This window comes from Octopus bimaculoides, chromosome 14, assembly GCF_046866305.1.
Source record: "Octopus bimaculoides isolate indiv1 chromosome 14, ASM4686630v1, whole genome shotgun sequence".
Lineage (NCBI taxonomy): Eukaryota > Metazoa > Mollusca > Cephalopoda > Octopoda > Octopodidae > Octopus > Octopus bimaculoides.
The window spans coordinates 5,963,404-5,981,179 of record NC_142941.1 but is presented as its reverse complement, the minus strand read 5'-3'; the positions used below and the strand labels follow the sequence as shown (position 1 = coordinate 5,981,179).

The 17,776-nt window shown below is 33.9% G+C and overlaps 1 protein-coding gene across 3 annotated transcripts in view; it reads right to left on the bottom strand.

Moving 5' to 3' along the window:
• Positions 1-9,733: 9,733 nt before the first annotated feature.
• LOC106876629 (uncharacterized) overlaps positions 9,734-17,776 on the bottom strand; it is a 72,016-nt gene continuing 63,973 nt past the window's right edge. For 2 of the 3 annotated variants that reach the window (XM_089363160.1, XM_089363162.1), the window contains 6 exons: positions 17,233-17,282; positions 15,171-15,293; positions 14,123-14,254; positions 13,053-13,204; positions 12,248-12,383; positions 9,734-11,400 (listed from right to left, as the gene is read on the bottom strand). In XM_089363160.1, the coding sequence (XP_089219286.1) occupies positions 11,323-11,400; positions 12,248-12,383; positions 13,053-13,204; positions 14,123-14,254; positions 15,171-15,293; positions 17,233-17,282 (671 nt within the window). In that variant the 3' untranslated portion in view covers positions 9,734-11,322. The remainder of the gene's footprint in view (positions 11,401-12,247; positions 12,384-13,052; positions 13,205-14,122; positions 14,255-15,170; positions 15,294-17,232; positions 17,283-17,776) is intronic. The other variant, XM_089363161.1, reaches the window with a different exon arrangement.

The window sequence follows — 17,776 nt, the reverse complement described above, 5'->3', positions numbered from 1 at the left end:
TGGTACGAAATATGGCGACCGATCTCTACTGTTGGAGGTGAATGAACAGATTCAGTTTGCAGTTATGTCTACACCCCAGCAAAATTAATGCATATGGTAGCACTACACATATACAATTTCCACAAGAACACTTGCCGTAAGGACGCACACAATTCCCACAAACACTTCAAGATAACTCTTACCGACTTGCAGTATAACCAACCTAGTGGTGATGTTTTGGAGCCAAGGGACATAACTCTTAACTTAATCCCTTATTTGTTTCGATGCATCATCTATTTTCACAGAACCGCAACCTGGATTGTTAGATTTGCCGCAGTGAATATATGATAATCTACACTTCGGATAATATACCCACTCTATTGACAGATATATGTATGCATCTTTTTCCTGACTTGTGGACCTTTAGAGGATTTACGCATATATATATATATATATATATATATATATATATATATATATATATATATATATATATATATATATATATATATAGATATATATATATATATGACAGGCTTCTTTCACTTTCCGTCTACCAAATCCACTCACAAGGATTTGGTCAGCCCGAGGCTATAGTAGAAGACACTTGTCCAAGGTGCCACACATACATACTCTCTTAAGGAGAACTTCAGTAAAACACATACATACATATGTGTGCATGCGTGCGCATTTATATACATGCATATGCGCATATGTGTGTAAGTCGTGTATGTGTTTCTGTGTATATGCGTATGTGTGCAAATATTTGCATAAATGTAAATGCATATATATATATATATATATATATATATATATATATATATATATATATATATATATATATATATATATATATATATGTATATATATATATATATATGTATATATATATATATATATATATATATATATATATATATATATATATATATATATATATATATATATATATATATATGTATGCATATATTTGTATCTATATTATGAAAATTTCAAAAAAAGATAACAGTAACAAAAAGAACATATCCTTCTATATTTTCATGAGACAGAAAAATAAAATCCTACCTCGATATACTACTACTACTACTACTACTACTACTACTACTACTACTACTACTACTACTACTACTACTACTACTACTGATTATAAATTTCTTTATTATTACTTCAAGTGTGACATAGCAGACAGAATCTATTCAAAGTCTCTTGAAATCGTATAAAATGAAATCTGATGGAATGCACTGTATATTACATGTTAATATCCGAAAAGGAGAAGCACCTTCTATAGACAATCACGGAACCCTATTGGTCGAAGATTATATCCTGATTACCCTGTTCAGCTGCTTTCCTCGGGCTACAAGCTTATGCTGAAACTAGTTCTAGTCACTGGGACTTCGTTTCCCAAAGTCATCTTCCTTTAAACAAATTTATTGGAGCTCTGCCCCCTCTAGCCTCTCACCTAGCTCTCCACCCTAATCGTAAGCAAGTAGAACTTGCAATAGTGAACGGGAAAGTCTCTCCAAATAAGCCAATCAGTTTATTCTCATCGATGCTCATCAATGCTCTCGAAAACCTCGTTGCTCTTCCCCTATTATCTTTACTTTCCTCGGTGGTTATGTACTTAGCACTAATACTGATATCATTAGAGGCGCCATAATTTATTCAGATAGATCGGTGAATGACTAAAGTCGACCACAGGTTTATCTCTAACTTAATAACTAATATATATTTAAAAATAGGGCCTTTAAAACAATATCAATGCTAATACTAAAAATTGTCTGCAATACTACTAAAGCTCATAAATCTAATTTTACATATTGTCTTTCAGTCAGATGTGTTAATAATAATAAAAAGTAGTATAACACTTACTTTAAAAAAAATATTAGCGTTTATTTTTCCTCGCGATGAAGCTTATATCACATCTACCATTTTGGAATAATAAATATTCAGTAATTCAACAGTTTGGCACAATTCAGGATAACAAAGTGACAATATATTTCTACTTGGTACAAAAGATGAAGTCATTTCAACTGCTAAGCTCATTCGTATATCTGCGTTCTACCACAAAAATTGAATAACACCTATCAACAATATGAACATTGACATCATCTTACCAGCAAAAAAGTCTTTGATTTTCTATGCCAATTTTTTTTTTGTAATAAAGAAGAAAATGTTGTGACCTTTCACCTTAGGAGGTGTTTAGAGTATTCTGCTCAGGTTAACGCTATTGTTGGATCATACATCGTAAAGTCATAACGTGAATTCCCATTAGTATAATGAAGGTTATACCAGCCTGGTGAGCTGTTATTATTATTAACTATTGATAAATTCCTCAGGACCACCTCACAATTATTAACTACTTTTAACATTTTTCTGTAAAATACAAATTCCACAATGTTGTTAATCAAATGATTGTGAAAATATCATACTTCGTCACGCAGAACTTTGCACAGATATCAGCAAGAAAAAACCCCAGAAAATCCCTCTCAACCAGATTATATCTAAATAAAATATCAACAGTCCAATTAAATGTAACTGCAAGGTGAAAGAAATAGTTAATTGCGTCACGGTCAACACGAAGTAGATTTCAGCTTCACAAAAAGGATTAACAGCTAATTCATTAAAAAAGATAATCATGCTCACGCCTTTACACACTAGAACAGATAAACGGAAGCATCGAGACATATTTGAAACTTTCAGTCAACCAACCTGCTATTTCATTGTAAACAGAAACAAGTCTATTCTTCGACAAACATTACATTAACGATTGAAAAGCATTGCCAGATGTACACCTCACAAACCTATGAAATATTATTCTTAACGCCCACCCACCATCTAACTTTGAATTAGTGCCATCGTGTAGATTTTTAGAACGACCACGAGTATATTTCTTCACTTCCATTAATTTTTATATGTTCTAATGTTAACCTTTACCCCATATTGAAAGACGTTTTGACATAAAATTGATTTTTACTAAAAGCAACATTTCACACCCATTAAATATTAACGACTCATTAAAGTATCATAGCGTTGCAATTCAGTAATCATATCACACACATAATATTCTATGATACCAAATAATCTATCCACAACTTAAAAGCTAGAACAGTTCCAATATTGAATGCATTTATTTAATTGCTTCGTCTTAGACGCGGTTAGCGTCCCAGTATCTATGAATTTACATATTTTTACTTGTTCCTCATAATTTTCATTTAAAGCCATCAAATTATTAAGTTTCAGTGAGTTGTATGTGTCTGTGCGCACATACATAAAACACACACACAGAGTAAGTACAGTGAAATTCGTGAGATCCAGGTGACGACTCCAGTCAGGACTCAGGCGAACTCTAGGCTAACGGGATGTATAAAGGAGAAAAACAATCAGGTATGTCATAAGTCTTTGAAATTCGTGGAAAGCAAACTGACAGAATGTAAAATAAAACAAATAAAGAAGTGACGATATTGATATCACATTTATTATCCTGTTACGTTCGTTTCTATAACAGGTGAGATATTTAGATCCTTTAACGTGCTAGAATATAAATATATATAAACATAGGGTCATAGGGCTTCATACGATATTAAACGAAAACCCAAAGCTGTCATTTCATCACGGCTTTGAATCAGTGTAATGCGATTGTACATGAGACAAACACAATTATAAATAGAATTAATGGGAGGAGTTTAGGACGCCATAGGGAAACACTATTTTGCATTACCGAGTTAAAGCTATTAAATAGATAGGAAGGCGCATTTACAACTTGATATTATTGATTGTAATGCCAACGCCACAGACACAAACGAGACAAAGGGGAGATAATGTAGTACGTATTCTGAGCAGAAGGGAAGGTATTCACAAATGAGTAGCAGCAACCCCAGAGATATTATAAAAGAGATATTTAGCGGGGTGGGAGTTAAGTCAGGAGGAACATCAGAAATAACAAAGTGATGGGTAGATAAAGAGAAGCAAGGGAAAGAGAAGGACAGAGAAGGAAAAGAATATATGAGAAAAGATCTATGGAGAATTTTAAAAATAAAATTAATACTTGATATTAAAGTGGCTGATTCATGTCCCATCAAATCGAATTGTAAACTGAGTCAAAATGTAATAAGATAATATAATATTAAGACAATGTAATATTAATAACATAATTATGGCTTCGAATTTTGGTATAAGTCAGAAATTTTAGGGGAAAAGGACAAATCCGTAACATCAGCTGATGCTCAAATGGTGCTTATTTTATCGACCCTGATAGGATGAAGGGCAAGGCCAACTTTGGCGGAATTTGAACTCAGAACGTAAAAGTGGAAGAAATATCGCCTAGCATTCTGTCCAGAGTATTAATTATAAAATTGTAAAACAATATAATTATTATAATATACAGAATCAATAAATGATTATAAAACACTGAAGTGGGAATCATTAAGACACATAAGAATGAGATAATAATCGGTTGATTAATATTCTCGAAATACTTAATGCCTTTACAAATGATTAAAAATGGTTGCTAGAATATAAGTATGGAAATATTTCACAGAAAAATCATAGTAACAATGAAAATTCAAGTGCAATAGATAGAAATAATTTTATGAAAGCTAGCTAAATGAAATATTTAATTGCGGATTAATAAGTCATTAGATTTATTCACGAGTCCAAACTTACATATTAGGATTTCAAGTGCCTCCATTCAACACAAATTGCAACTGATACCACCCTTTCTACACTGAGCCGGAAATAAAGGAATTAATGTTTCTATATTTAAGATGTGGAGTAAATTTCGCTATTTACGTATTATGTAACTTGCACTTATTATTGTAAGAATGTAAATGGTTACTCCAGTTAGATTTGAATATTGACGCTGAAGCACTTATATAGCAGTATGTTTCATCGGGTGTATTGTGGGAACATTTCTATACTAAATTTATATGTAAACTGTGGTTACTAAAAGGGCAACTATATCGATCCCTAAAGTTACACATACTATCAGGTTTACTAGTTAGTGAAGAATTATTGGTTGTATTGCTACTAATGCTATAGTTACGAGAATATTTACTTCTCCTTCTGTTCTTCTTTCTTTTCTCTCCCTCTCTCTTACTCTCTCTCTCCTATTTACTTCTATCGTGTTCATCGTGACTCACCCCACTGACCTCATAAATTTCCCTTTGGAAATCTCTGTTTGCTGCTACTCATATTTGGATAACCTCTCTTCTATCTAGAATGCACAGTACATTATCCATCCTTTGCTCTTTTGTGTTTGTGGATTTGGTGACACAATCGATAGTATCTATTTGTATATTAGCTTTTTGTGTATTTAATATCTTTACTGCACACATCTTTCTAGTATGTCAAACGAGTTACTTTCTCTCTAAGACATTCTAAGTCCTTTCACTAATTGTAATTATTACTATGCTTATCCATCTACAATCGTATTACACTGTTTGAATGACATGATGAAATGACAGCTTCGAGTTCTCTTTTAATAGCACATAATAATCCATAATCATTGTTAATATGTTCGAGGGCGTTAAATGGTCTAACTGTAACACTTATTACTGAAACGATCGTAACAAAATAACTGAGCAGTGAATGTGATAACGATATCGCCATTCCTTTATTTGTTATATAACACACAGACACAGACATACACACACATACATATATGTTTATATAGGTATACACACACGTATATATTTATGTGTATGTATATATTCTGCATGAATACATATGTTGAAATATATATATATATATATATATATATATATATATATATATATATATATATATATATATACATATATATATATATGTATATATATATATATATATATATATATATATATATATATATATATATATATATATATATATGTATATATATATATACATGCATACATATATGTTTATATATATACATGCATACATATATGTTTATATATACACATGCTTGCATTTATGTTTATATAAACATTTGCACACATTCACATAAAGAGAAATATAAATGTAGATATATACACACACACACACACACACATACAGACATACAGACAATGTTCCCTACTTGGAATAAATTAGCAATTCCTCAAAACCAATACCTTGCAATTATGTGCCACTGTAGTAGTTCTGCCACTAGGTGGAACACCACTAGATTCACATTCAACATGCAAATTGTTTATTTCAAACAACATTTCTCAAATTACTTACAGTAAAATTAACAAAAACAACAAATAATAATATATCTTTTGTGTCTAGTAATTAGTTTGAATATGTACCTTAATTTACCCGTTATTTTACCGTGAACTTATTTCTCATAATTCTTTAGTGTCTCATTATTTATTCGTGATTTTGGCCAAGTCTAAACCGTACCCATTCTGATTTTTTTCCTTTTAATATGAAGCACGCAAATATATTTTGTGAAAAAATAATTTGTGAACCCTGGTCTAGCTGTTTCCAGTCGGTTAGCTATAAATAGGAGATCATGTGGCTATTTATATTGATGTCTCTGAAAATAACTATAATAAACCTGATAGCCACATAAATTATTATACTGTTAACTTATCAAAATCCAATGTTTTATGAGAGAAAGGTATTGTGGAAATCCTTTGAAAAATAATCTTTACCTTAATTACACCTTGTGATGTTAAGATTTTAAACGTAAGATTAATATTTTGTTTGAAATATTAATCTGTAAACCACCTGAATCTTACATAATTTCAAATATTTTCTGTTTTATCTGATATTCTATATTTCAAACTAAAGCCGTTTTCAGTTCAAGACGATCTGTATAATGTCTTCATAAATTGTTAGGAAGACATTAAACGCATAAACATTAAGCATTCCCGAGCATACTCAATTCTCCCTACCGTCTAAACCATGTATCACCATATCTCCTATTTCTCATATTAGAGGCAACCTCACTTGTATTGGGACTTCATTACTTTGTCATCACAATTCCCTGTCACTCATTATATCACATTCTTACAGCTTAAACAACACTGATCTGTACATAAATAAACGGCAAGCTTTCATTTCTTCACTTTGTCATTGTTATTTGAGAAGAATTAATTAACCTTCGAAGTTACTGTCAACTTGAAAGAATAAATATTTCTCTGTATTTCCTGTATTTGAGTTTTTATTCAATGTTTTCTTTTGTGTTTGTGTATATATTTACAGATATGTGTGTGTGTTAATACGCGAGCGAATGTGTACGTCAATTTTACTTTTCGTCCTTCCAAGATCGATAAAATAACTTTTCTACTCAAGGCCCGAAATTTTGGGGAAGGGGGGCCAGTCGATTAGATCGACCCCAGTACGCAACTGGCACTTAATTTACGGACCCCGAAAGGATGAAAGGCAAAATCGACTTCGGCAGAATTTGAACTCAGAGCGTAAAGACAGACGAAATACCGCTAAACATTTCGCCCCGGAGTGCTAACTATTCTGCCAGCTCGCTTGTACCTATATTATAAACAATTATTATTATTATTATTATCACAGTGGCGCGCTGGCAAAATTTAGAAAGTAGTATTTCTTCCGACTCCATACGTTCTGAGTTCAAATTCGACAGCGGTCAATTTACTCTTTCCTCCCGCCGGAGTGGAAAAATTAAAGTATCAGTCCAGTACTGGGGTAAGTGTACTAGATTAATGTTGTTGTTGTTTGTTGGCACTCCGTCGCTTACGACGTCAAGGGTTCCAGTTGATCCGATCAACAGAACAGCCTGCTCGTGAAATTAACGTGCAAGTGACTGAGCACTCCACAGACACGTGTACCCTTAACGTAGTTCTCGGGAATATTCAGCGTGACACAGTGTGACAAGGCTGACCCTTTGAATTACAGGCACAACAGAAACAGGAAGTAAGAGCGAGAGACAGTTATGGAGCCTCGTGGAACTTTGGATGTTTTCGCTCAATAAACACTCACAACGCCCGGTCTGGGAATCGAAACCGCGATCCTATGACTGCGAGTCCGCTGCCCTAACCACTGGGCCATTGCGCCTCCACGTATTAAATTAATACCCACTGCCTAAATTTGCAACACTTATATACGGCGTTGAGCGAGTAAAATCGTTGGCGCATTGGCAAAATGTTTAGTGGATATTTTTCTGGCTCTTTACAGCCTGAGTTCGATTCCAATCGAGCTCAACTTAATCTTTCATTGTTTCGGATTTGAAAAAAATAAATAAAGTACCAGTGAAATACTCGGATCAGTAGTATCGCCTGGGTTTGTGCCAAAAGGTGGGGGAAAAAGATTAACAGATTGGGGTGAGTAATGGACAAAATACTTCCCAGTATATTTTCGCCCCATTACGTAATGATTAAGATTGCTGTTTCGATTCCTGGACCGGGCGATGCATTGTGTCCTTGAGCAAAAACACTTCACTTCATGTTGCTCCAGTCCACTCAGCTGTAGAAATGGGTTTAGCCAGGAGAGGGATTCGCTCCGCCAGGCTTTGTCGCGCTAGATAAGCGGCATGGCTTTCCATAAATTTTACTTTCCATACTTCGGAGGTTGATAAAATACTTGACAATACAGTGATGTATTGTGATCGAAAATAGCCTCCCTTCAACACATCTCAATTATTAAACGTGAGCTAATATAATTTTGCTGGCTGCTTTCTTCCCCTAATCGATTCTATATGAGACCTCAATTTTTTTTTTATAACTTTCTATTGCCATTGCCCTTTCCTTTGTAGCCTTCGGTTGCTAATAAAAAGAGCTTACGGTATTTAGCAGTAGGACGGTGAGCCGAACAATCAAAGCGTTAGGGCATCCTGAGTTCAGATTACGCCAAGGGCAACTTTAAATGATTCCAGGATCAATCAAATAAGCGGTACTCATGATTGTGTGGCTCGATCCTACTGCACGCAACTTAGACAATTGTCTTATACTCGAGTCAAAGTCCGACAAGTGCCTGTGGAGTCTGGTAGAGGAGAAACTATGCAGAAGGCATTCTTAGCGGGGCTAGTGGCTAGAGCCGTCAGCTCACGAGCATAATGTAGTATATTGGATGCATGTACTGGAAAACATGTTGTGTTATTCAGCAAGATGCTTCGTTTTACATTGCTGCAATTTACATAACTGAAAAAGAGTACCAGTTGTTTAATGGGCGCAGCCTAATCTTCTTTTAGTCCATCATATCTTCGCTGTTCTGCACAGTTAGTGAACCGGAATGTGACTACATAGAAACACAAACATTCATCGTGTGCATGGTACTAGGACTGAGCTTAAGGACGCACAAGGTATCAAACCTGCTTAGAAATAGTGTGGTGAATGGAGCGTCGAGTGAGTAGCTTTTTAGAGCAGTGACAAAATGCATAGCGGGATTATTTCCCAATCGCTACATTCTGAGTTCAAATTCAGCCGAGGGCGGCTATGCACTTCAACGTTTCGGATTTGATAAAATAAATAGTAGTGAGCACTGGAATCGATGTAATCGATCACCCTACCCACCTAAATTGTTAGCTTTGTACAAAATATTTGAAAATAAAATACTCAAAATATGCAATGTTGTGTGAGAGAGATGAATGGTAAAATGTGCGCACGCGTTTATGGGGGTGGTATGGAGTTGTTGTGTATGCGAAAGAGAAGAAAATAAAGAGTGAAACAGAGAGAAGTGTAGAGCTTACCATTTCATTACAAAAATCAGTTTTTTACCATCTGCTTTCTCGAGTAATCCCTGTTTTAGCCCATGTATTATTTCGAGATAATTTTGGTGTATAGTGACGTGTTTTAGAACAAAATGACAAACATCAACGTTTATAGATATAGATAAATTTATTAATTCGCATGACTGACCAGAATTTATAATCATAACTTCATTTATACAGATTGCACAAAAATTTACACGATTATATTGATTTATACATATATATATATAAGCATTTGTTGTTGGTCACAGATTCGATTATTTATATAGATATTATAGGAGGGTTTTTTTTTGACTGAGCACCAGGCAAAATGTGGTTGACTGAACTAAAATATTGCTGATCAATATTTTCTTGATCTAAGCAACGATATTGACACCAACTGCATGTCCATGAATCGAGAAAGCAAGAGTTTCTGTATGAATAGTGAGAACATTAGCATTAGATAGAGAAACTTTTGAAGTGTATGACCTGAGAGGAAAGCGTCAGTATATGACTTGTGAAAAACGCCTGGGACATGAGTCTTATCGGCGAGGATACACACTGTGTATAAATGCGATGGTTATCAAGGGTATATAGATAGACAGGATAACAATTGTATACGTATTGAGATGACAGGCGAGCTATTTCAGTAATAATGGCACCATAGTATATAAATTTGGAAGACACCAGTTATATTTGAACTGAAGGATACTATTAACTGAAATGGCAGCAACATTATATGAAAGAAGCTAACAACCTTGTATGAATAAAGACAAGAGAAAAGGTACATGAAGCGGTGGTGTATCAATTGAGAGGGTAACTGTGCTATATGAATTGTTTTCTATTAAAACTTTGATCGCTGTTTCGAATTAGCTGAAGGTTACCTCTTGTAATTGTAGGAATGTCAAACGTTATATCATATTAAAATGTAGGTTATCAAGTGTGTTGATTAAATATAAGAAAGGATAAAAAAAGTGAAAGAACAAAATATTGAAAATGGAGAAAGGGGCAAAGGAAACTGATTGTAATAAATCAGCAGATAAAATATTGTAAGATATATAATTAAGAAAAATGTGAATAAGGGCAATGACTCAAAAGATTAAATGACATAGATTTGGATAACTATGTTAACCGGTGATATACTGAATGCTGTATACACACAACAGAAAAATAAAAATTAGTTGATAATCTTCTCAGTTGGAGACAACAAAAGAGAATTTATCGCCAATTGTGGCCAAGTCTCAAAGAAAAGTTGTAATAATTCCAAGATATCAATATTTATATTTCAAAGTTAATTGACTTGTATAAGAGAGAAAAACCTCAACCATTTATTTGTAGGCAAGGAGAGACATATTTTCGTTTATTGAAAACCATAAATTCAGCGCATTCTTTCTGAGGCTTCCTGATGAATTTACATTGACATTTCATGAAAAAAAAAGTGTTCCGAATTACTTTTGGCTACTGTAATTAGCATAAGGTATTATTACCGAATTATGCTCATAGTTGGCTTATATGTGTAAACAAAGATGAAGCCTTCCCCGTAGCATGTAAATTAATTTTGAGAGACGAATTCTTATCTTCTTGAAATGGTTTTCCATTTCCTTTGGTAGATACTATAAAAATTCTCGCGAGGCTTTTGTTTTCTTTATCCAACAAAGAAGTAATTGTTTTGAATAATGGGGGGGGGGGGGGTCTCCAAAAAAATTCACTCCTACGCATCACTGTACAAAATTGGCGTATAGAGACGATTCGTTCTGTAAATATGCAGCAACTTCCCAAATAAAGGCGTAGGATTCCTGTCAAAGAAATAAATATGAGTTACACAATCAAATCAATTAAAATTACTTAATACACAATTATTTCATTTTACTGTATCCTTTACTTTGCATTATAAATTCCTTCCACGTCTAATAAAAACCACTTTCGAAATAGTCACTTGGCACTAATTTACACAGATATATTTCTTATATGAAGATATATTATCTTCTAAAATATGGAGCATGTTAGAGATGTGTGTCTAATTAGATAATATTGTCCTAAACAAAGTGATTGTGAACTGTATTTTAGTGATCCCGGATATAAATGGTTAAAAAGTCCTACTCATTTCCACTCATAATATCGAGATTAAAATAATGGTGATTTACAGATTTTGTACAGTAACATATAAAATTTCCTAACTCAGTGATCAACCACTGGTTACTTATTAATTAGTAAGTATAAAGTTCATTGATGTGGTCGCCTTCTGCTGTACTGTTGAATATGTTTATCTAAATTGAGAGAAATATTTACCTATCATTAACAATGAAATTTAAACTCGCAAGATCTCCAGATTTACAATGTCAAAATAATACGTGTAAAAATGTCTAGGGTAGCAAGGGAAATGTTTCAGTTCTTTCAATACTATATAGTCTGCTAATCAAATTCATCCACATATGTACGACTCACTGTCTGTATATTTCAGTGTAAGATAATGAAAGAACTTATTCCAATAGTCATTAATGTATAAATGATCTCCAAACTTGAAAAAGTTTTCAGAAAAGTGTTCAAATAAAAATTTTAACGACAGATTTTTCTCTCTGATATTTTGCAAAGACTTGGTTGAAGCACATAAAACAAAGTGAGAAAAAATGTTGCTATACTTACACAGTCAGGTATTATATTTGGTTCTATTTTCTTGATCAGTCGAACCAATCGAACTATGTTGATTACTGATTGACTGGTTATTGCATCTTTTAAAATGTGAATGATGCACAGCAAACCACTTTTATGGAAATTTTTACTTTACATGAAAGAAGGATGAGAAAAGTATACCGTTAAAAAACATGTGAATAATAGATTCTAACATTGTAAAATTATGATTCTGACAAAATTTCCAGTTATGTACAGAGACAAGATATATCTCTACAATTGTGTGTAGAAGTTCCGTTAAAAATCATTGTTTACTTATATGGACAAACTGATAAATAACGAAGTAGACGATGTTCGTATACTTAGGTATATCCGTCACCTTTCTATATATCACTTTATTTTATGTCTACTACTTGACATGTATATTTCTATATCTGCCATTTTGCATAATGTGTATATCTGTCACCTTGTATACTTTGTGTATTTGTTGTGTTGTATACTTTATATAGATTTCAACTTGAATACTTCGTGATCTACCATTTTTATATATGTCACTCATAATTTTTGCATCTACAAATCTCTCCTTTTCTGTTAATCCTAGTTTTACTTGTTGTCACGACAGCGAAGCCATCGCGAGGTTCTCACATCACGAAGTTGACAGATATACCTTTGTAATAACAAATATTACAGTCAATTCAGTGTTATTTTCTTTGTTTAACACTATTCTATATTCCAGCTATCGAAATGAAACTATGAATATTCTTGAATGTCAGTGACTATCGTAGGGTGAATTTGTGAATTTATCAATATTTTCGCTTACCTACAATACACAGCAATTTTTTTATTGAACTGCTCATTTTGATGAGCGCTGAGAATATCACTTAGTTGTAAAATCTCTGCGCATGATGGATAATTTCCGTCCGCCCATATGGTAACCTGGAAATGATTGATCTCAAATTCTTCGATCCTCGACTGCAATATGAAAAAATATTGTGAATAAAATGGGAATAAAAATTGAAAGAAACTCTTTGGGTTTTCAGTGTCAGCTATTCACTACCAGTAAACTGAGGTAACACCTCTAATTTTTCTAGTACCTTCCGGAGTTTTCGAGCAGTTCCAAGCAGTGCTGTTTTCTGCAACTGCTCCACCCTTATTGCAGCCCATATTTGTTCCACATACTTCTCGAGATTTTTGCTCACTGTTACCAGGGCTCCGACAATTATTGGTACTACTGCTACCTTTTTCAGCGACCACAACTGCTTAACTTCCCAAGCTAATCTGTCATATCTCTCGACTTTTCTTTCTTCCTTATCGCATACCTTGTGGTCAGCTGGGTATGCTATGTCTATGATCCAGCATAGTTTCTTTTCTTTCTCAATTAAGACTTCTTCTCAGTTAAGACAATTTTTTGCTCTGTCAAGTCCATACTTGTTGCAAAGTGTCCAATGGACAAGCCTGGCTACATTGTCGTGGCGTCTCTTATATTCCTTCTGGGCTAGCGGCGTACATGTCACCCCAAGCAGAGCGATCCACGACGACCTCAACCTCATCTGATACATCATAGAGTGAGAGAGCTGTCAATGAACATGGCACAAATCAGCTAAGGTCAATTGAAAGTTTTCCATAGGGTTGACCACCTGTAAATGGTGTCTATTCTTAAAGCATCCGGTTTCGGATCCTTTCTCAGGGGCTGGATAGCTGCATTCACAAGTCAGAGTAAACGGTCACGTACGGGAAGATTTTGTCATCTTACTGAAACAAGAGTCCTTAATTATGTTGTTATTATGAACCAACAAAATATAATAATATATTACAATGCAGGAATATGAGGTATTGCTTTCATTAAGCTGTAATATCATTTTCAAAATTTTAAACATGAAATTAGCTTACATTGTTATCAAACTCAACCTTCAAAACTCTATGTATACAAACATCTTTTCCTTCAACATTTATTAGTTCCAGGAGATATGGCCCAATTTTAACAGTTTCATTTAATGTCCTAGGCAAGTAAGTAGGTGTTTCCTATGTAGAAAAACGAAAAAAAAGACAGAAATATTAATATTGATATAAGTTAAAATATTATAGGAGAAATTATCAATCCGATAAAGGTCTACATCATATAATTAACTGAGCAGCTCATTTTGGTATGATGTACCTCGCCACACACCAAGCAGATAATCATAAGAAATGATGTATTCTTTAGAGTTTGTAATCTTTTTAGGTAAATGAGACCCCAGAAAATGCTTATAAATACTACATAAAACATTTGTAAAATATTGTTGTTTTGGGATGGTGGGTGTTTTTCTTGCCAAATAAACATACGCACCGTATACAAGTTCTTCACTTCAGATTTATTATTGTTCTTATTTTATGTACTTTGTCTGGAAATCTTTCCTTACACATCCTCTGACCTATTCAACGTCTTTCCATCCTAGGTGTCTCTTCCTTTTCATATTGTAGCGATACTATGATATTGGCGTGACTACGATACCCTGTTATCCCGTTGCGAAGGAACGTATCTGATGTTTAGGATAACACCCTACTTCAGAAGAGACACGAGATACTACGTGTTTTGAAGTTTTGAAGTGTTTCCTGCATGATGTTCCCCAGGAAGATGTTGAAAAGAACCGGAGAGAGGAGATATCCTTGTCTAACATCCACTGTTGTCCTGAAGAATTCTCCGATGCTTCTGTTCAGGAAGAGTAATGGGGAAACACATACAATGGTGCCAACAAAATCTGATGACTAACAACCTGAAAATCTCCACCTAATATTATATATTAAGTTAGCATTAGCAATATATCTCTCAGCTTTCAAAATGTACAGCATCTCTTGAAAGAAATAACTGGGATTATTACAATTTGGATACCAATAAATTAGAAACAATGACATAGTTAGTGACAACTTTAGTATGAAAACAAAATATCTGTAGTTTTACCTCGCTTGAATCAAATGCTACGATATTTAGGTAACCTCTTTTGCGCATACACCTCAAAAACTCCAGAGCATCGTTTTCGTTTGGAGATTTTGTAACAAACAATTCTTTTTCACTAAAAGGACCCTATATACAAAAGAAAAACAGGAAGAAAAATATAAAGCTGGAGACCAGACAAGGAAAAGTAAATACAGGTTTAGTCTTAATTCGTAAGTTTTGTCTTACTATAACGAAGTATTTTTTGTAAGAGTGAAATATCTTCTGCACACCAAATTCATTTAATTAGGCTCTTTTCATACCTTTAAAACATGCTACCAACACATTAAAGAACGTAAACCAAACAACGAATATTTCACTTAATTATCGGCCGATGATCGTATTCGTTCCCAACTTTTATCGGTCGTTCTATAAACGATGACCCATTTATGCTAATCACTGCTCTGTTAACCTCCCAAAGTAAGACGTTTGTGGATTTCTTTACAATCGTCCAACCTCTACTGAAGCTGTTGCACATTAACATTAACATACTTTAAATACATTAATGTACTCAATATTGAAAATTGGTATACTCTTTACTCGTGTCAGTCATTTGACTGTGGCCATAACTCGTCTTCAAATGCGTCAAGGTGTTTATTAGGTGGTGGGTATCTTCTTGCTTTTAAAATGTTTTTTTTTAAATTATAATTGCTTCTTTGGTGGTATCTTGATCAATTCCTTTATTTTCTTGATCAAGTTTCTTATCGGAACTATAAATCTTCCATGATATTCTGTGTATGAAATTCATACTTTATTACTTCCTGCAAGTATTCTCTTTTGATGGTACACACACACACACACACACACACACACACACACACACACACATATATATATATATATATATACATACATGTATATGCTTGTATGTATATATTTCATACAAATATGTATTTCATAAATGTAACCAGAATATTTCCTTGTGCGAAATGTCGGAAAGTGTTCAAGGAAATTAAATAATCCAGTTTCATTGTAATAATATCATATAAACACTGATTCAAATAAAATGACACCTACCAAATAGAGCAGTGTATAGTTCTATATTTAAGAGCTGAGGAATTATGTACATTATTTACATTATTTACATTTGACAGATATTTGTTCTCATCTTGTTTGTTGTTAACACAACGTTTCGGCTTATTAGGTTTCTTGGGGAAATTTTGAACCTGGGTTCTCATTCCTAAGGTATTTTTCGATGTTGCTGTTGTTATTATTATTATTATTATTATTATTATTATTATTATTATTATTCAGGTCACTGCCTGAAATCGAACTCGGAATCTTGGGGTCAGTAGCCCGCGCTCTTAACCACTACGCCATATGTCCGTGGGCAGTGTATATACAAACGAAGAACAAGAATGTATTAAAAGGAACCCGTAGTTTATAGTATTTCCCATGAGTAGGGAACCACGTCTGCAGTAAGGGTCTATAGATTAATTAAACATACATATCGCACTGTCTGCAACATGCAGAACGAGAGTAGCATGAGAAGGTCTTGCGCAAGATGGTGTTGCTACATGTTCAAATCATCGGAATCCATCGAGACCAGCCGAAATTTATCTCTATCTTTAAATCACTACATTCTAAATTGCCGTAGTCAAAGATTATAACATTGGAAAGTTGATTGCGTTAGAGGGATATTATGATAGTAATAGGAATAAATATGTGTATATCTGCGTCTATGTGCACATGTGTGTGTGCGTGTGTGTGTGTGTGTGTGTGTGTGTGTGTGTGTGTGTGTGTGTGTGTGTGTAAGAAGGCACATGACTGAGTGATTAGGTTTTCTGCTTAATGCTGTGAGTTCTTATTGAGTCCTTGTGTAAGGCACTTGCTGCTCCATTTTACTCCATTTGAAAATGACTACTAGGCACAGATCTCTCACTCTAGCTGTAATGTCCGTGTCATTCCAACGTGTGAGGCCTGTCAAAGTCTCATTAGCTGCTAGCGACTACATCAGATATAAAAATGCCAATCTAAACCCAGAAGTTTTAAAGTAAAATAATAAAAAGTACGAAAGTAATTTACTTACATCAATGAAGACTCCGCTGATATTGAAATTCGCATACTCTCCTTCGATTTCTGAAAAAGAAAAACCCCAGTTATTTTCTAGAAAATTAACTCAGAGAGCATGATAATAAATAGCTAAATTAATGAATTCCATAAAATACATTTTTAGAGTTAATTACACATTAAAAGAACCAGTTTGAAACTGAAAAGAGATAAGCATGCTGACCGTTTAACCTGCTAAACTTCAGTTATAAAGTATATTCTCGCTATATTAAGCTTTGACACTAAGTCATTTGAAAGTAACACCCAATATGTATAATTATGAAATATTTAATCAGAAATATGGAAAATATTTATTTCATCTTGTTCATACGAATGCTAAACGTAAGGCGGCGAGCTGGCAGAAACGTTAGCACGCTGAGCGAAATGCTTAGCGGTATTTCGTCTGTCTACGCGAGTTCAAATTCTGCAGAGGTCGACTTTGCCTGTCATCCTTTCGGGGTCCATAAATTAAGTACCAGTTGCATATTGGGGTCGATCTAATCGACTATCCCCCTTCCCCAAAG